Below are 21,646 nucleotides of genomic sequence, written 5' to 3'. Positions count from 1 at the left end.
ATAATGTCAAATTAAACTGACATCTGTCTACCGTGTGTTTATTTATTGCTCGCGTGTTTGTGTTCGAGTGAGTTTTTATCGCAAAAAATCATAAAATGCAAGATATATTCAATAAAGTGCCATGCAGAGAAAGTCAGATAAATGGTTTGATTGATCTACTTGGTGATAGCGATGAACCGTTGCCGCCTTCTATATTTTTAAGTGGAAGTATGGCTACTGGAAAAACTTTATGCGTAAACAAAGTATTAGAGTATTTAAATTACAAACATGTATTAATTGATTGTATAGAATGCTACACCTCTAAAATAATGTTCGAGGAGATAGTAAATGAACTTCAAGAAACTGATGCCGATACAAAATGTGACTCATTGTCAGATCTCATTAATAACTTAAATAATTTATACCCAAAAATAAAATATGAGCCAGTCATATTGGTATTCGATAGAGCAGAGAGATTAAGGAACATGGACCACAGCATAATGTGTACATTTCTTAGATTAAAAGAATTATGCAAGTTAAATGTATGCACAATATTTGTCACACAGCTGATATACGATAATTTCTATTTCAAAATGGGTGTACGAGATCCGATAAAATTGTATTTCCCGAATTATAACAAAGAAGAATTGTTCAAAATTATTTTCTTGCATCATAAGTCGTTTGTGCGACACTTGAAGAGTAACTATGAAATAGACAGTGTTATCGAAGAACTTGAGAAGCCAGAATTGTTTGCAAACTTTCTTAACGCATTCTTGAGCGTGTTCTACCGACCGTGTCGTGATTTGATCGAACTGCAGCACATGGCGAGAGTGAATTTCGTTAAATACTGCGAACCAATTATAAAAAATGGAATCAGTGCAAGTGACTTGTCCAAGCTCTGGCGTCACATTGCTCCAATACTTAAAACAAGCCTCGAATTGTTATATTTGAGAATAAGCACTCAAAAACTGGCTATCCCTTCCCCAGGAAAAGAGAACAGCAATTGCATGGATATAAATAATTACCAATTTGAGAATACATTGAAAGAAGAGCTCATATCGACAAAGACATTTGCACAAAGTTTTGAGCTACCATACTATGCTAAATACCTCCTGATTGCAGCATATCTGGCCAGCTATAACCCTCCAAAGGAAGACAAGCGCTTGTTCATGAAAAATCATGGAAAACAGAGAAAGAGATTACAACAAGTGAGAGCAAAAGCAAAAATTACTGAAAAACTAAATACACAGCTTGGTCCCAAAGTATTCACCCTAGATAGGCTTTTAGCAATATTCTATGCAATACTTGAAGAAAAAATCGGACTTACAAGTAACTTATTAGCGCAGATCGCTACTCTCGTTGAATTAAAACTTATTGCTGGCAATAAGGAAATAGATTTAGACTCCTCAAAGTATAAATGCATTGTTGGCTATGACTTTATATCTGCCGTTGCACAAACTGTTGGTTTTAATGTTAGAAAGTATTTGTACGACTTTATTTAATACTTTTTTACTGGAAATAAAATAGTACAATCATTTAGTTGTTTTATTCTGTCTGATGGATAGTTTCACACATTTTAATTAGTCTAGTTTAGATTTATATTGAACACACAAATTAAAAAATTCTTTCAGTGTTAGCATGGACTAATAGAATCTAAGGTTGGTGTTAGATAGCCCATTTATTGAGGAAGGCTATATGCTATATATCATCACACTAAGACCAACAGGAGCGGAGCAATGCGGGTGAAACCGCGGAGCAGCTAGTTTGTTATTTGATTTTTCATACTTTAAACACAGATAGTACCTATATTACTATACTTTATAGTTAAAAATACATTTTGATTCCTTCTTCCTGTTATGTTATTGATGGAAAATTTCTATATAGGCACAAGATTGTTTTCAGATTAAATGGGACTGATTAATAGTGGCCTGATAGATAATGTTTATTGCAGAAAAGTGCTTTTAAAGGATTAAGATAATATTTACTCATATTGATAAACCTTTTTATGAAATAATATTTTATCATTTATAGTATTACATACTGAGAATTTTTATAATCATTTCCGTTTTTCCTATGTATGATATAAGATTAAATTCAATTGGTATCCATTTTTAACTTCAAAAAAGTAGGAGGTAATTAATTCGGCAGGTATATTTTTTTATGTATGTACACCGGTTACGCCGAGGTTTCTGCATCGATTTACGTTATTGTTATTTTTTAAATCATGCTTATTCATACTGCAAAGTACGAATTCGCCGTTTACAAACGCCGAATATTCTCGGCATTATACAAAAAATACTAAACTAAAACACTATCTTATTGGAAATTGTATAGCAAGTCTGTACAGAAATTTTGTAGTATGTAATAATATTTCCTGAACGCAGCGCATGGCTGTAACTAATTTAATAATGTGACTCATTGGAGTTGTTAATTTTAATGATGTAAGTATGTAGGTAAATAAATAATACTTAAGTTATAAGTTTTCTTTCTTGGCATGAACCACCCCAATACCTAAATTAAATAAAGAGGTTGAAATGATAGTTCTTCAAAATTAAAGACAATATTATAAGTAAGTTAGGTAGGTACTACATACTTATTATATTAAAAGTAAATAGATGTAGCTAATATCTTATTAAATCTCCGGGAGTGGCACGTCTAAATGTGGCTAAATAGCAACATTTTACTTCTACAGATATTGTACAGTGATTGCGAACAAGACGCTTATAATATTATAATCTATATTCTATACAGTTTGTCAAATTATAATAAGTGGTTCAGGCGGTTCAGGCTCTAAACATAATATACATAAATACCTACGCATTTCATTTAAAGAAACGAATCTTAAATGGCGGCGCTTATCATTCCCTCTCGCTTACACACGGCCGTACGGAATGCAAAAAAAAATAGGGAAAAGTAAAATCACTAAAATGTATTTGATTTTCCCTATAATAGTTTTTATCATAAATTTACAATGACAATTATGTATTTGCATTTTGCGATAGTAAATAATGTTTTATTAGAATTTGACAAAATATATTCTTTGGGAAAAGTTGTTCAGTTTTATGGGTTCATTACAAGTATGTATTATGGGAATTTTGTTGCATTCTGTATACGTAAATATGATAATTCATATAAATACACAAATACCATAACAAAAAAGTTTGTCAATAAACAATTTGAAATAATTATCAATTTACATTATTTTTATTCTCTTTTTTACTGACCCTACCATATGTCAGTGTCAACTTTGGCCGCCATTGAAGATTCGTTTCTTTAGTGAAACGCGTTACCTATATAAAGTTATACACTATTTGGCTTCCCGGTAATCGGATAGAAATCCATGTAATACCACAGGTTATTAAATAGTTGTCTACGTAAGTGATACGTCAAATGTTTATAGACCATAGATAAATAAATAAAATACTTATTGAAGTTCCGTGTCCCCTAGTGGGGTATATGGGGTAGATGCACTATACAAATATCTGTTTCACTGCCCGATTTTCTTTAGGGACAAATAGATGATGAGCCTTCTGTGTCCTAAGAGACCGAATTTTTTTTCTTTGTCTCCACCGGGAATCGAAACCTGGACCCCTCGGTTCTACGCTCATGCGTCAACCGCTGTACCAAGGAGGCGGAAAAAATACTTACAGATATAATATCTTTGATGATCGCTTTATCTGTGGACATCTTGGCGCGGTTGATGACGGACACGTTTGGGCCCACCCACGTCATGAACATGAACTTTTTGCGTTTCGACATCTCGTCTCCCATTTGCAACCTGTGGAAAAAATATATTAAAGAAATGTGTACATATATTTTACAATATTTTTTATAAAGAAAAAATACAGTTAGAATTATTCTAGTATTAATAGTAATAATTCAAGAGCTGTGAGTTGCTCTTTTAAAACATAGCATGTACGTACTTCATTTTTATCCAAAGAATATATATATAGACTACATACGCTTTTGCTTGATTAAAGTACATAAATGAAATATACCCTAAAATAATTTTAGATGTCATAACATACTTAATACAAGTAGTAAAATATAAGCTTCTAGCTGTACACGTACACATAAGTTTGGAGGTGATAGTACAAAATAAAATTAACCAATCATTAGGCTAACTTAATAAAAATGTAAAAATGCCATACCTCAGATACCCAAAAGCCCGCTCGTCATCAGAGAACTGAGTCCTAAACTCCGTGAAGTCGCTCCCTCGCGCTGAGCAGACTATCCTGGCGCCTTCGAATTTGAAAACCGCCCTGCAAATAAAATGTATGAATAAACTATAAACAATTATAAAGGTGCTATGAAATAACCAGCCGTACGAAATCATACTTAGTTTAATTTCGTAAACGGAATCTTCCAAAATCTATCGTAAAAAAAATTGAAAAATAGATTTCGACTTGTATAATTCTCTTTGGACTTTGACGCTACCAAGCTTTGGGAGGTAATCCCCCAAGTCGTTTAAAATCAATCTTTTATTCCATCTTGTAGAGCCAAGTTTAAACCAATAGTACTTGTTGTCCGTTAACAAATACGCACGATTAGGAGCCGGGAATGCGCTAAACGTTCATTCGCTCATTAATTTTCATTCAATGCTGTGTTTATATTGTAATTGACGTCCGATGCTTGAGTGAGTTAACTCTTGTTACTGCGTCGACCGTTTATCGGAAAATGCTCGGTTTATCAGATAGTTTTATAAAAAGTAAGATGTTTGTACATTGCATCTATGGAAACTGCAGATCTATACTTACTAATATTATAAACCTGAAGAGTTTGTTTGTTTTGTTTGTTTGAACGCGCTAATCTCAGGAACTACTGGTCCGATTTGAAAAATTCTTTCGGTGTTAGATAGCCCATTTATCGAGGAAGGCTATAGGCTACATATCATTACGCTAAAACCAACAGGAGCGGAGCCATGCGGGTGAAACCACGAAGCGCAGCTAGTAATATTATAAAACTAAAGTGTTAGTTTGAACGTGCTAATCTCAGGATGTAATAGATCGTATTCAAAAAATCTTTCACAGTTGGATATTATGTAACCCTTATTAAATAGGGTCGAGACATTAGAATTTAGGTAAATCTTACCATTCGGTGGGAGAAGCATCAGATCTGACGTCTTCATATGCTGAACGTATCGTGTCTCTGTCTATACCGGTGGTCATGGCTACCTGCAAAAAAAGAATCAATAAATTATAGTCCTTTTCACCTATGATGATTCCTGTGACTTCACAATATATACAATATATAGGTAAGTAAGTATATTGGCTTTAATTAAATAATAAATATTATAATTAAAGCCCATTCTAATGCACTTCTCAAATCTCAAAGCACCACTGAAAGTGTTATGTTCATAAACAACAAAGTGAAACATGGTTCTGATCGATTATGCTCCATTTACCAATCAGAAACGGCTGTCATGTTCTAGAGTGGTGAAATCTGAAGATGCTCCAGTGTATAATGAATACGAATAGCTTCAGTCAATTATCCGATCTCACTTATCGACTAAACGCCGTTTTGTTGGCGCCAACTTTATTATTAACTACGTTTTAATTTTTTTTTTAATCATTATCAACGTTTTGATTATATTTTCGCTAGTTTATGCTCACCGAACAAACCGCTCATGTCCGTTTGGAATTTTGTAGGCTTCTTTATTAAAATTCGACTGAATTCGAATAAAACAAATAAAAATAAGAATTCGTTCTGAGATTAGGACGTGAGAACGTACGTTACGTAAAGTGAGTTATAATTCGAATAGATTACAATTTTTTTGAAAAATAATTATGATTGTCTATTTGTTCATAAGAACAGTTTTAGTTATTACGACTTTACTTTTTCCTGGATAAATTTTAGCGAAACAAACAGCATAAGTCTGGGTATGTTTCTAAAATGTAAAAGTCCTAAATACCCATATGAAGGTTAAGTATTTTTGCCTCTAGGCATTATACATGATTTTATAAATTCACCATGTAACACAGATGAAGCGGGGTGAACCCCATGTATAATCCACACACTCCATATATAGAATGGTAGAAACAAGAATAGTTGCGGATACATGCCGACACGTACTTTCGTAAATATACCATTTATGGCTTCAAACTAGGGATGTAACGATACCGATACCGATACCGATATATCGGCTGATATTATAATCGGCATGCCGATATATCGGAATCGCCGATTATAAAACAACCGATACCGATATCAAACAATTCAAAAAACCGCACTCAATGAACGATGCGGGAGGCCGCCCGCGCGTGCACACTTTGTTTTTTTCAAAAAACTACCTACCAATAGTAAACTTTTATTAGGAACTGATTGTATGTGTATATACTTAAAGTTTAACTGACTTTGCAAAATAATAATATGTACTAAAATAAATGGTTTTCTTGTTTTATGATTTGGAATTGTTATTTAGGGGCCGTTCAAGTATTACGTAAGCACCAAGGGGGGGTGGGGGGGTCTCTGTTTTGCTTATTTTGGATGACATGGGGGGTGGGGGGGTTTAGATGATGATTACGTCATCGTTAGTTATTTAAGTTTTTTCGGGGATTCCCGCAAATAATACATATGCGTAGGCACTCGCTTTGAGAACTGATTAGGGGAATTACCGCGCATTAGGGAAATTACCGTGCGCTATTCACTTGTCTAATAATTCACTCTCGTGCCGGCCGGCTCCAAGTGCGCATCTATCAGTATTGTTTTGTTTGGATTCTAAACGTATTGTAAGCATTGAAAGTTATCATTTGTGTTTATGTTGATGCAAATGGCCAAAGTTTAACTTTTTAATTATTTAAATTTAAATATCTTATTAGAATGTCATATCATATAGACAAATCCAAGTTATACCAAAAACTGTTCGAAAGTTTTAAAAAATCTCATACTAGGACGAAAGTGCAAAATGTACAAAAGTTAGTTAACGAAGTTTGGCGAAATTATAAATTTTACAAGCAAAGTCAGATAAGGAACTAGATATCTATATATAACTAGGTATCTAAGAGAATTGAAGAAGAAATGCAAGCGGTGACTAAAAATAAATCCAATCTGCTTCATTTTTTTTCCAAGGTGAGTAAATATAAGTACAAAGTTTCTCTTTACGTTCTGTAATAATTAAAACGACTTATGAGTAAAAATATGGTGGCCTATCTCAAAGTAAAAAGGTAAATGATTGATATTTTATTGCTTAAGATCGACTCCGGCAATTGGTCACAAAATACACGGTGTTTTCAATATCTGTATGTGAAGGGTTTCTATGGGGAAAAGCTGTCAATAATATTTAAATGCTGCAGGTTTTATTTAGCAGAATCACAACACTGAGCAGCAATCCAATGTCAACGATAACTTAGAATAATGGATTCAGGTTTTATGGACTGCCCGTCACGCGTCCTACTATAACATACTGATTTAGTTACGAGCAAATAATGTACGTAGGACGCGTGAAGCTTTAATGTGTTCCGAAAATATTCTTTATGTTAGTTATGTTCTTTATTTCTGATTATATTTTTTGTCATAATACTCTATGTGTATCAGTTAAACCTAATATTTTCATGAATTTTCCTATTTTAAAAATAACAATATAAAAAAAAACATTTATTACTAAAAATGTTTACGTAAGCATAGGGGGAGGGGGTAAGTGCTTTGCTTACTTTTGATGACAAGGGGGGCGGGGGGGTAAAAAATGGTAAGAAATCTGCTTACGTAATACTTGAACGGCCCCTTAAAAGAATACGATTTACAGTTGAGTCTCTGTTAAATGTTGGTAACTTTTATGCATAATTCACTATTTATTTTTCTACCAAGCCATCGATATCGGTATCGGTATCGTATCGGCAAAATCATGTATCGTTACATCCCTACTTACTTCAAACTATACAGTTTACGTAGAATTCTATTATATTAATAACAATAGTCATTGCATTATTAAATAAAAAATACTAGGTATAATTATTAAAGAAGTATTAGATTAGGTTATAGGTATAGTAAATAGTGATCTTTCTAAGAAGATTTTTGGGGACTTTTCGTTTACCGATTATTCTTATATTTTATTGTTTATGTATCAATAAAACGCTGTTATATTAAAATTAAATACAAACATTAAATATTTATTAGTTAGTAGGTAAATACATTTATTTTTCTCGCCTTTCTCTGAAGCTATTAATTGGCTTGTCACCACTATCTTTTAATTGGCTCTCATTTACACTAAAACTGTACTTGAAAGAATGTAACTTTCACTAAAGATAGCTATAGATGATAACAGGAGTAACTTATTCTACTTCATTTGAAAAAACAATTGAGGATTGTTAAAAAAATTACGCAGATGAAGTTGCGGGCATCAACTAGTAGGTCTACACTACTACCTCCAGATTACAGATATATATATATAAAATTTGCATAGAAATTTCATAAATATTTGCACCAGATTAGTGATTAGGTACCTACACGATAAACATAATAATACAAAAACTTTAAAAATAGAGTTCACATTTTGAAGACATTCTTTCATAAATATAATGAAAACAAATGATTTACGCAGCCTGTTTTAAATCTTTAAAATATTTTCTTTCAACGCGTAACTCGCGAAGTACAAATAAGAAAGTATATAGTACCTTTGTATATTTATTATTTATCCATACTAATATTATAAATGCGAAAGTAACTCTGTCTGTTTGTCTGTTACTCAATCACGCCTTAACTACTGAACCAATTTGCATGAAATTTGGTATAGAGATATTTTGATACCCGAGAAAGTACATAGGATAGGTTTTATCCCGGTAATCCTACGAGAACGGGTTTTTCTTTGAAAACGTGGGCGAAGCCGCGGGCGGAAAGCTAGTAAGCTATAATTATTGTAATAATTATTAACAAGACATCATTACGGCGCGCGCAGTGAGAGGTGTTCCGAACATAATATAGGGTTGCCAATCGTAATAAAAATATTTTTCAATAATTCAGAACTTTGAAATATGTATTATGTGAATAATCGGCACATTTTTACATCATAGATGTGAACGTCTGCTAACACTTTCACGCCTTAACCGCTGAACCCTATTTTAATGAATTTTGAGAGGACCTTATTTTGCGGAAAAGGACAATGTAAAGCCTAGAAATATTTCTTTTTCTCTTATGTAGTGCAAGGAAAAAATATTTTCCGAATAATGCATAAGTTGCAGTTTTCTATCCCAGTGCCTGTAGATGCACAAGGGGCCGTTCAAGTATTACGTAAGCACCAAGGGGGGGTGGGGGGGTCTCTGTTTTGCTTATTTTGGATGACATGGGGGGTGGGGGGGTTTAGATGATGATTACGTCATCGTTAGTTATTTAAGTTTTTTCGGGGATTCCCGCAAATAATACATATGCGTAGGCACTCGCTTTGAGAACTGATTAGGGGAATTACCGCGCATTAGGGAAATTACCGTGCGCTATTCACTTGTCTAATAATTCACTCTCGTGCCGGCCGGCTCCAAGTGCGCATCTATCAGTATTGTTTTGTTTGGATTCTAAACGTATTGTAAGCATTGAAAGTTATCATTTGTGTTTATGTTGATGCAAATGGCCAAAGTTTAACTTTTTAATTATTTAAATTTAAATATCTTATTAGAATGTCATATCATATAGACAAATCCAAGTTATACCAAAAACTGTTCGAAAGTTTTAAAAAATCTCATACTAGGACGAAAGTGCAAAATGTACAAAAGTTAGTTAACGAAGTTTGGCGAAATTATAAATTTTACAAGCAAAGTCAGATAAGGAACTAGATATCTATATATAACTAGGTATCTAAGAGAATTGAAGAAGAAATGCAAGCGGTGACTAAAAATAAATCCAATCTGCTTCATTTTTTTTCCAAGGTGAGTAAATATAAGTACAAAGTTTCTCTTTACGTTCTGTAATAATTAAAACGACTTATGAGTAAAAATATGGTGGCCTATCTCAAAGTAAAAAGGTAAATGATTGATATTTTATTGCTTAAGATCGACTCCGGCAATTGGTCACAAAATACACGGTGTTTTCAATATCTGTATGTGAAGGGTTTCTATGGGGAAAAGCTTTCAATAATATTTAAATGCTGCAGGTTTTATTTAGCAGAATCACAACACTGAGCAGCAATCCAATGTCAACGATAACTTAGAATAATGGATTCAGGTTTTATGGACTGCCCGTCACGCGTCCTACTATAACATACTGATTTAGTTACGAGCAAATAATGTACGTAGGACGCGTGAAGCTTTAATGTGTTCCGAAAATATTCTTTATGTTAGTTATGTTCTTTATTTCTGATTATATTTTTTGTCATAATACTCTATGTGTATCAGTTAAACCTAATATTTTCATGAATTTTCCTATTTTAAAAATAACAATATAAAAAAAAACATTTATTACTAAAAATGTTTACGTAAGCATAGGGGGAGGGGGTAAGTGCTTTGCTTACTTTTGATGACAAGGGGGGCGGGGGGGTAAAAAATGGTAAGAAATCTGCTTACGTAATACTTGAACGGCCCCCAAGATTAAACATGTACAAGTAGGTACTCTAAGTATTTTGCGTTACATTGTATTTTAAAATCTATCTTAACTTGCCAATAAATTAAATTTAACTATAACATTCTCTCCTACTATTTAATGAACGTAAAAACTCCATCGTATATTCTCCAGAAGTATGTAGGTATTATAAATGCCAAGGAAAGGATGTATGAATGGCTAAACATAATATTATGTTACTCTCAAAAAACATATTGTAATTAATAAAATTGAGCACAGATAGGTATAGATTATAATCTTGATTATTACACAGGCTTCTAATTCTAGTACCTACCACGTGTACTTTAAATATAATTATGAAAACCGTATAAATGTACCAAGTTAATACTCATCAATATGTATAAAACATGACGTATCCATAAAATTTGTTTATGATCTAATCCTCTAATTCCCCAACGCGGTGCGGCGGCCCATGTAAAAATAATTTTTACGATGGCAACACGCATACACCGTGTCGTGGGTAATTTTTCCAAGTAAAAGCATTACGTCATAAGTCTATTTAGTGAAATGCTACAAACGAGATTAGATATTATAATGTTTTATTTTATATTTCGTGCTAATTACTAAAATACTCATATATTACTAATAGCACAGATAATGTAAGACTATATGTTATATATTATTCGTCCATGATGTTATGTAGTCTTCAATTTGCTGCTAGTATACCTTTGTATAAAATATAGGTAATTTGGTTTTGAAATTAACTGATTTCGTATATTCATCAAACTCTATCAACTGAAACCAACTTTACAATCCCACTATAGGTAAAGAAAAGCTGGTCAGCATCCAGAACACATTTTCTAATACAATAGATACCTTTTCTACAAATATTATTAGTACATAGTTTTAATATCCGATATTGAAGTCAACTTGCCTTTACCTTGGAGGAGCAAGAAAAACCGGAATGGCACGACTCAATATCCTGGACATCTTCGCTCTTAACAGACACGTCTTCCTTTCCTTCCTTCACGATAGCATATAGTTCATCTACCCTGCTTTTTAGAGCCTTTACATCATTCTTCATCTTCCGTCTATCTGTTACAGCATCTTCTAATCCCACCAGCTTCTCAGAACATTGGGATAATATCCGCCTCAACTCATCAACATTACGAGAAAGAACATCGAACTTATTTATTATACTGTTCTGGTTATGTGTCAGTTTGTCTATATGATCCTGCAGGTTCCTGTAGCTGCCCTCCATGGGATCGGTCATAGTTTGAGTTTACTATTTTCTATTATTGCATTATTTATATAAATTGGAATAAATCGAAACTGCCGTGTCGATGTGACACGGACATTGTCATGTGGTTTCGTTTTTCATGTTTGGTTGTTTTTAGATTATCTACCTCTTTGGTTATTTTATAAAAGTCGGAATTTTTTCTTAGAACCTCTTGTGGGACCTCTTATTTCTTTTCTAATTAAAGCAAACACAATATTTTCATTATCCTCTACATTGCATTATCCTCTACATGGAGGCAAACTTGAAATAATAATAGAACTTCAATAATAGCCTTGACATTGGTCGAAAATAGACCAATTCAAAGGGCATAGAACCACTTCTATATGCTTCCTAATATTTATTGTATATTTTTATTGAAGATCTTTTCTTCCAGTTTTATTCAAATTTAAAACTCGATTTAGTTGATACCAAGATTTTTAGTTTCAATTCATTAGCGCCTGTTCCCTGAGCCCTAATGACCATGATTCAAATGAATTTGTTTTTAATAAAAGTGAAGACAATTACGCATCGTGTTTTGCCCATCTATATTCTGCTACAGATAAATCGTGACGTCATCTCTGTCCCTAATACAAGGCACAAACAAACAGGAAACTCGGAGTATTAACCCGAATTAAATATGACTAAACACGCTTATATTCTTGTTCATATACGCTTCATTTGAAAAGGAAACGACTGGTTGTGATTCCATGTTATTTATCTAGATTGCTAGGAATTTTTGGGCGGGAATCCTTCTTAAGTTCATGATCTTCTTGTCTGGTCATTTCTTTAATTTTATTCCTTTTAAGGCATTCATCATTTTGAAACAAATTTATTTAACTAGAGTCTAGACTTTTAGAAGATTCTTTAGACCGTCATATTTTAGGGAAATTAGGAATCATCGTCTCGGAAAGTCCAGTTACAAATTACTACAAAAAAGCCGACAAAACCTCCAGAGTTGTTCAAATCATAGGTAAGTATAAATTTTGTAGATATTTGCTATAAAACAAAAATAAGTCCAAAAACTGTCCTTATCTTTTCTATATATGTATACCAATTCACGAATAATATAATAAGCTTTCTTAACATATTTGACAAGTAATTGTTTAAGTGAATATAAAATAGAGTCGACACCTAGCTTTTAGCACCGTTGGTTACATTATATTAAATCTAGATTCTAGGTATTGTATTTCACTATCTACTTAATTAGTTCTTATCTATTGCACATTTGACAGGGTTTCAACGGTGTACCTATTTTAATAGAGGCAGACTTCAGAATCTATGATTATCAATTTTTTGTTCGCCTATAGAAGCTTTGTGTGTGTAATTAAGTTTGATCTTTTAATGATTAGTATTGACATACATACCTACCTATATACAAATTATGTAATATTATATAGATAATATTATTTACGTAGAATATGGTAGAAGATTTCGCCTAATAAAATATTTATCGAATATCGGCCAGATTGATCTTAAAAATTTGATATTTTGAGTATTTTTGAGACAATTTTTTTTTAACTACTACAATAATAATATAGTCGGGTTTAATTTACATTGTTTATATAATTCATTCATGAAAAATTTACATAATAATAACGGTTTTCATTACCTGTAATAAAAATACGATAATTATATTATTGTCTAGTAAAAACTTTCTCTCAGTAAAACCACAATGTAAAACCCCTTTTTATAATGTATTCACGTCTTTATTTCAATTTAATTAGACTCGGTGGCAGTTCTTAGGAAGTACTTGAAGCGTAAAATTAATATTTTTCAACTGAATACACTTTCGCTGAAGTGAAAATGTTACATCATCCGAAAGCATCTTAATTATGTAATTTTCTGTAGCTTACTTCGAGACATTACCTGTAATAGCTAAGTAAATTATCAAATTATGAAACAGTAATTAGTCATTTTATTTATTATTTTACGGATTCGAGGGATCTTAAACTCGTAAATAAGAATATAAGAACTTAGTAAATGCATTTTACTAAAGCCATACATTGTTAGTGATTTTATCTTGCCTCTCAATGAATTAATAATCACTACATAGTATAAAACAAAGTCGCTTTCCCTGTCCCTATGTCCCTATGTCCCTATGTCCCTTTGTACGCTTAAATCTTTGAAACTACGCAACGGATTTTGATGCGGTTTTTTTTAATAGATAGAGTGATTCAAGAGGAAGGTTTATATGTATAATAATATCCATTAAATAGTGGAGAAGTACTGTTATTTTCGAGGTTTCTAATGTGATGTCGTAAAAAATTACATTATTTCCGCTTACATTGCAAACGCAGGCTGAACCCTACGAGTTTTATCAAAATAATGTACTAAGTATTATACACATTGAAAAGGTCTACAGAAAAGTCCGCGATGGCATATGTCTATCTCTTATCGATAACCCACAATAACTTTTTTTTGTCATTTACTTTTTACGACAAATAATGGCTAATTTTCAAAGCGATTTTAACCAATACATCATTAATCCTTAACCAATTAAATACCTTGAATACGTTGTTCATTTAATATAGATCTATATGGCCCTTTACACCGTATGATTTAAGAGAATATTTTCGAAGATATTACAGATTTAAAAATTGCGGGACGTAGCGTTTGCGGCGGTACCGGCCGGCCGCCCGGCTATATAATATGTATTATACTAGCTAGCTGTTGCCCGCAGCTTCGCTAGCGTGGAAAAGATAAATTTTCATGATAAAAGTTTTCACCCCCTATTTTAGGTACCCCTTTAGGGGATGAATTTTCTAAAAATCCTTTCTTAGTGGACGCCTACGTTATGTCATCTACCTGCCTGCCAAATTTCAGCCCGATACGTCCAGTGGTTTGGGCTGTGCGATCACTATATCAGTCACCTTTGAGTTATATATATATATATATATATATAGATACCCGTGCGAAGTCGGATCGGGCCGCTATGTTTTTTATACAACGTTCACAGTTTTTCTGTAGTGTATTAATATCAGCAATGCACCCGTGCGAAGCCGGGGCGGGTCGCTAGTTTGAAATAAAATTACTACATTATATCGCAATTTTTTATATTACCTGTTCTCACGTCACAGTTTTCAACACAAAGTATTTTATAAAGACAACATTAAATCAATAAAATGATGCTTCTAAACAAGTTATTAAACATCAATAAAACTATAACAATTGAATAGTATATATGTACATTAGATTAGTCACAACATATCAACAATTTATCAGACTATATAAACACCTATTGATATCCTTTGAAAATCGTTAGTTTATGTCAATTATTGTTGTTCAAACAATTATTACAATGCTAAATGTTATTTATACAATGCTGATTAGTTCTGTGATATTTTAGATTGTAATTAATTGGAGAATAAATTGAAAACTTGATATAGGTGAACAATTAACATAAAGGTATTATCCTATGAATTACCGTAGACTAAAGACATATTACTTGCTCTGTGCTAAAGACTTCCAAACGATGTAGGCACATACAAAGTTATCTATATACAAAGTTATTCTATTATATAGTCTATCTATTACAAAAAAACCGCATCAAAATCCGTTGCGTAGTTTTAAAGATTTAAGCATACAAAGGGACATAGGGACAGAGAAAGTGACTTTGTTTTATACATATTATGTAGTGATTTATATCTAGGTACAGAGCATTTATGTTCTGAAGAAAACGTTAATATATTAAAGAAAATTACATATTATAATTAACTTGGATATAAAAAAATACGTTTGTATACTTACTATAAATTTTTTTCATTGAATTTGGCCGAAATTTTGGTATGCAAATAGATGAAATAACATATTATAAACACTTTGATTTAGATAATGTAGATTACATTGTTTACATTATCATAAATTTTGAATATGATAGAGAGAACAGGATAACGCATGTTATTTATAATATGTATTTACTATTTAATGGGTAATTAATATCATGTAAAGAAAACATGAATAAATACGTAATACCTATTTTACTTTATTTATTGTACCTAGTGATTGTAGTATGTGAAATTTTTTACCGACAAAACTAGTAAGAACAATATTGAGCTTTCGCCCAACGTAAAATCAACGCTGACGCAGCTGGGGGCAAAAATTAACAAAAAATGGATGCCAGAATAACTTAGTTGTAGCCATTTATTTGAATCCTGAACTTAATCTCAGCTATTTAAGTTCCCGCCACCCGCCATATTGAAGGATTGAAGGTCAACAGACGAGAAATTAAAAATAAATGTGACGCGCGCGAGTTGAACGAACGGGTATTTAGAGAATTTAGTTTTCACGTGGTGAAAGGATCGTGCGAACTCATCCTTAGTTTACAAAATTAAAAAGTGAGAACGCTGAATAAACAATGCTCTACACTGGTTTCAATGGAACGAATTGTCTATGGATTCATTTGAATTTAGAATGTCATTAACAGAATTTTCGGTGTTGTCATTTTTTTAAAGAGAAGAATGAAATGGACATTTGCAGTTTCATTTCTTTTCACTTTTAACACGAACCGTAATTCGCCAATAATTTTTAAATTACTACTTTTTAAACGGGTATTTTAGGTATTAAAAACATGGCCATGGGTGAAATAAAAAAGAGTTAACAAATTACAGATTAACTAGAAACATAAGCACAGACTAATTAAATTAAAAACCAATAGCGCGGTCTATAAATCATTGCCTTATCGAGATATAATGTCAGTGTATAGCAATATAGATCTTAATAGATCTACATTGTTTCCAGCACCAAATAAAGAAGTGGATGAAATAGTGGCTAGTAAGAGATAACGCCTTTCGCAAACTTAAACTCAATTTTAAATCATCAATAATTATTAATACGAAATGCAAAAAAAAATATATTTGTAAATGCATGGCTGTGCTTTTTCGTATAAAAATTACTAAACCCATTTTGTCTACTAAAAATAAGTTAACAATATATATACCTACTAATAATAATAGCCCATAAATAATAGCCCAGATAATCTTTTAGCTTATGAATCCTAATTATTATTTTTATGTACACCTTATTTTCTTCGAATAGATACTTGTATGTAACAAAAATAACTCTGATGAAATGAATTTAAATTTTCATGATTTATTCGTGATTCAAAATAAAGTATTTTGTTAATTGCAGAGATTTCAGCGAAAAAAAATTAAAATTGCGATGCAATCCGACCACTCGTATTGTAATGTGGAATGTTGACAAAAACTATTTAAAATATGCACCCTTATAAATAGCACTCTTAAATATTAAGTTCTTGTGCGGAGTGGATAATTGGAGTTATTATACGGGACATTTGTGAGGTAATATTTTCACAAAATGGCTTATTACATGAGGGATATGGTTGACTAGGTGTATTACACTTACCTACTGGCGTAAAAAAAAAGTAAAATGTACGAAAAAAATAATATTTGCAAATGTTGTACTACACTAGAAGTTTGCGTATTCGTGCGAATGTGCGAACCAATTGATTGGGTCCTAACTCCTAAGGTATGTTGTCGTTGATATCAAACGTCATATCGCAAAATTTGATTCTTCGACATGTCGGTTTCCTCACGATGTTTTCGTACACCGTTCGAGCAGTGGTAACATCACCATATTGCACGCCTCATAAGCGAAGCGTTGAGGTGGGTACTACTGTCACTTCGCGCAAAACATCTGATTTTTCAAACTTAAAATGTCTTTATGTATCATACATTGCACTTGTAAGATAATACATACACACACATATTAAGAAAAAACACTATTTTTAACGTTCATGATATTTTTGATGTCATTTTTGTTATTTAAACTAGTTAAAAAACAGTTTAAAAAAGTTCTGTCTTGGACGTCCGTGTGTCTGTATGTGCGGATCCTTTTTCTTGTTAACACGATAGCGACCGAAATACTTTACTAATCGAGTCTTTTTTTTTCTCTTACGCTTGAGTATGCTCAGGAATAGAACCCTTTCATTTTTCAGGGTCTGATTCGATGTGGTTTAATTGTTATTAAATAAACAAAAATAATAATTAATAAATATTTATTAAAAAAAAATTATGAGGCGTGCACTTTTGGATTTTCCAAATTATTTCAATTTATTTCCTGCGCGCTCGCCTGGTCTCGAACCCCGGACTTATAGATTCGAAGTCCGAGGTCTCACCACTCAGCCACTACTGCTCTACATTAAATGACATGCATGTAATATACATGTAAAATTTATTTTATATCTAGAAAGATAGGGTTTAATTAGGTTAAAAGGAAAAGTGTTATAAAATGCATGAATCATGGGAATTCCATAAAAATTGTTGACTATTTGTTAATACTCCTGATTATATTTAAATTGGTATTATAGAGATTGAATCATACTTTTTTTTATCTTATCGATCGAAATGTTGGTAAAATAAAATATTACGTGCGATTTCTAATGTATTGTGAAACTATAACTTATATAATTTATGAACGAACGAATTTGAAAATATATTTTATTTTCCAAATTCCAATTCGATTTTTATAATAACAGTAAAGTGTACCATATTAATTATTGGTTCGTAAAAAAGTAATGAACTACTAGATCTGTGAATGAACTAAACTTATCGTAGGTATTATCTGTCAACTGTGCTAATATGTCATTTCTACAAGAAAAGACTCCATTATCCAATTAAAAAAATACCCAAATATTTAACAATAACCAGAGATCCAAATTTGGAATATAAAAGCATTCTTGTATAGAAGGAAGTGCTTTCACGTGTGGATATAACAAGGAAATCTTTGTTCGATGAGACGACCCAGATTTTATGGGAACAGGGATTTTTAAGTGCTCTCTTTTTTAGATATTTTGATGGAACCGGAAAGTTTCTTTTAAATAGTTCTAGAGCTACTTATTAATATATTTTTTTTTTACAATTTTCTGTATTTTCGTTAAGTCAGATTATTTCGTAAACTACAATTTGTTATCCTATCCCTAAAACAAGGGCATCCTCACAGAACAAGGGTTGCAGAAATGGTAATATGTACATTGAGATAATATTAATAGGAGACGACACCGCCTACATCACTTATGTTCCACTCAACATACGTCATGTGACGTATGTTGAGCGGTATTTTTTAATGGTTTTAAAGTGAAACGCATCAAACATGCCTTCGTGTGTGTTACGATATTGCACAAATAATACAAATAATACGGAAAAGTGCAAAGGAATAACTTACATCGTTAAGTACCTAACTAAATAATAATTTTTAAAACTTAGTTAGAGCAAAAAAATGGCGCACAGATTTTGTTCGTGGTGTCTCCTCCATACGTAGTAATATTATCTCAATGAATATGTACAGTAATTATACGTTACTAAGGTAACGACAGATTAAAAAATGTCGAACATCATATTTGAACGTTGATTTGAATAAATAACAACTCTTCAGTTCTCGTCTTCAAATGAAAAATATGCGCCCCCGAGTACATCGACCTTATTACTCACAAATCAATGGCCTAAGATAAATCATAAGTGTGTTAGTTAATTATTCAAGTTTTAATATAATCTGTCACTTCAAATTATTCTATTGATATAAGGCGACGCTTCATTGTTTCTTTTTTACTGCGTTAAGGCGTAGGTAATTACAGTTACTCAGGATAATTGTTATTTTTTTAAATAGATACCATAGATACGTAGTTATTGAAGTTTTGGTATATGAAAAAATTACCATCCTTAGAACTGTTTCTTTCCGAATATATATTAATAAACTCAAACATTTATTAATGAACTTTCTGGCATATTTAAGGCTATGAAAATAATTAAAAACTTGTTCCAAGTGAAAATTAAAAGAAGCTTAGTATACGTAGGTAAGTATACAAAATTCAACGCCGCGCAGGTACCTAACTTTTAAAAATTTCATATAAGAATATAATGCAAAGATGTACCAACACCTAAGCTGCATTGTTTCAAGCAAGGTTTCAAGGAATTAAGTCCCCCTGACGTCAAATGACACGAGGGTCCTTCAGTGAAGAACCCGCGTCAAAGCTAAATGTCAAATTTGACAAACATCTTGTTATCTGTGAAGGACTCGTCTGTGTGCACTAAAGGATTGTTATAAACGAGGACGCAGGATCTAGGAAGAGTACGAACCTAAGAACTAAATAAACAATAAATGAAAATTTAGCCAAAGAATTACGTACCTATTATATTAGAATTATTATTATATTAGAATTAGTAGTAATTAGTATTATTAATTTAAGTATTATATTAGAATTAAATATCGATAGGTATATAGTTAATCAATGATTCATATTTTACCATATTATATGACTTTGCAACATAAATCAATATCAAAATCCGATATCAATCATTATCGATAATGAAATATGCGAAGGAAATAAAATACATACCTGTGTAATTCTATAGATAAAGATCTATAGGTAAATTTTTACAAAATTATTTTTAACCATTAAAAGGACATCAGTAACATTTTCCCACAAAACACGCGAACAATAAAAACTGTGAGAACAAGGCTTTCCTTTGCTTTACGTTTTCATTCATAATTTTTATACCACCATTGAAATACTAGCATACATTTCGGAAACAAAACGAAAAAATCAGCTGAATCGCAAAAGCGCGGGAAATACACAGACTATAAAAAATGCATTGTCATAATTCTTGGAATGGAACGTTTAAAAAAGTATCTTCGTTCAAAAATGGCCGCAGGATCGGAACATTTCTCGATTTGTCTATTGTATACAAACTATACGTAATACAGACTATACTAAAAAAACAACTGATTACATAGATAGCATGAAAAAAGGATGTGAAATGCTGGCTGGTTTAGTTAATTTTAAATGTGCTACAGCAATACTGTTGCATTTAATTTATTCGAGTACTGTTATGCTTTACTGTGCTTTCTCTCATGATAAAATAAGCTTAATAGTTCCGACAAAAAATTATAAATATTTATATTGTTTTTTTCTTTGTCTTAATAACTACCACCGAAACTAACACTGTATTAAAGCTAGGAGTCATAATTTTGTACAAATGAACTACCTAGGTAGGTACAAATCCGAGACAAAGTTAACACGTCATAAGAAAGTATTAGATATTCATACAAGGGGACAGTGAATAGCAGTGACTTGCAAAAGTAAATAAAGTGCTTCCGTCTGACTCAAGCCATAAGGAGTAAAAATATATACTGGCCACAATCCAGATGTTTTCGAGGTCGACTTTTTGTTTCGTTTTATGCGAAAATAATCGAGATTTCGTATGAATTCGGCGGTATCCTTAACAAAAAAGGTTTTAACTTTTTTTTTGATAATTTACAAGTTTGTTTAGAGTTCTACATTCATAATATTATGTTATTCAATTCCTCTTTTTATGAGTAAAGATATGTATATTGTAAAAAATTAAAGCAAAGACGTGTTGCAATTTTTTGTAAACATGATATGAGCTTAATAAACATGTTTTTTTTTACACATAAATTTACTTATGTAATCTTATTAGTAATTGCCATTATAAGGCCAACTGTTACCTGCTGCAAATATAAAAATCTGTATTGATTTTGATGTTTGTTGCTCTGACATGCAAAAATTAATGAACCTAATTAGCTGCAACTAGAATACCCATAGATTATGACCTAGGATAATATTATAAAAATGCATTTTATCAATCCAGATACCACGCGAAGCCGCAGGCTCTACCTAGTACATAGCCCTTAGCAACAAAATTAAAAAATGCCCCTTTCAAAAGAAGCGGCCTTCATTATCCCAAATAGGAACTTTTAATAAAGTCTTATTGTCCAATACTTCACAAAAACCAGTATATCTTGACCCGCTTCCAGATCCCAATACGGTCATTTGGAAGGTCACGCTTACGTAACAGCGGTATATAACTCAAGATTGCAATTTATAATCGCTTTAATTTTATAAATTAAGTGGCACTTGGTATAAAAGTATTCACG

At 32.0% G+C, this 21,646-nt stretch overlaps 2 protein-coding genes across 3 annotated transcripts in view; one reads left to right on the top strand and one right to left on the bottom strand.

Moving 5' to 3' along the window:
- Positions 1–21,646, bottom strand: part of LOC149477507 (coactosin-like protein) — a 31,888-nt gene that overhangs the window by 846 nt on the left and 9,396 nt on the right. Inside the window, exons 1-4 of one of the 2 annotated variants that reach the window (XM_089710515.1) lie at positions 11,399–11,806; positions 5,071–5,153; positions 4,131–4,241; positions 3,628–3,757 (exon numbers count right to left, since the gene is read on the bottom strand). In XM_089710515.1, the coding sequence (XP_089566641.1) occupies positions 3,628–3,757; positions 4,131–4,241; positions 5,071–5,153; positions 11,399–11,731 (657 nt within the window). In that variant the 5' untranslated portion in view covers positions 11,732–11,806. Of the gene's footprint in view, positions 1–3,627; positions 3,758–4,130; positions 4,242–5,070; positions 5,154–11,398; positions 11,807–21,646 lie in introns of those variants that run through there. The other variant, XM_089710514.1, reaches the window with a different exon arrangement.
- On the top strand, positions 6–1,514 carry Orc5 (origin recognition complex subunit 5). Its single transcript, XM_089710513.1, has one exon. It carries the CDS (start codon positions 96–98, stop codon positions 1,479–1,481), a length of 1,386 nt encoding a protein of 461 aa, XP_089566639.1. The 5' UTR covers positions 6–95; the 3' UTR covers positions 1,482–1,514.

The sequence above is a fragment of the Colias philodice genome, chromosome 25 (genome assembly GCF_061535455.1).
Source record: "Colias philodice isolate Cphi_HAF_F1 chromosome 25, ilColPhil1 Martin Lab GWU primary, whole genome shotgun sequence".
Lineage (NCBI taxonomy): Eukaryota > Metazoa > Arthropoda > Insecta > Lepidoptera > Pieridae > Colias > Colias philodice.
The sequence above is the reverse complement of the archived record's forward strand: the minus strand, read 5'-3'. Positions and strand labels throughout refer to the sequence as shown.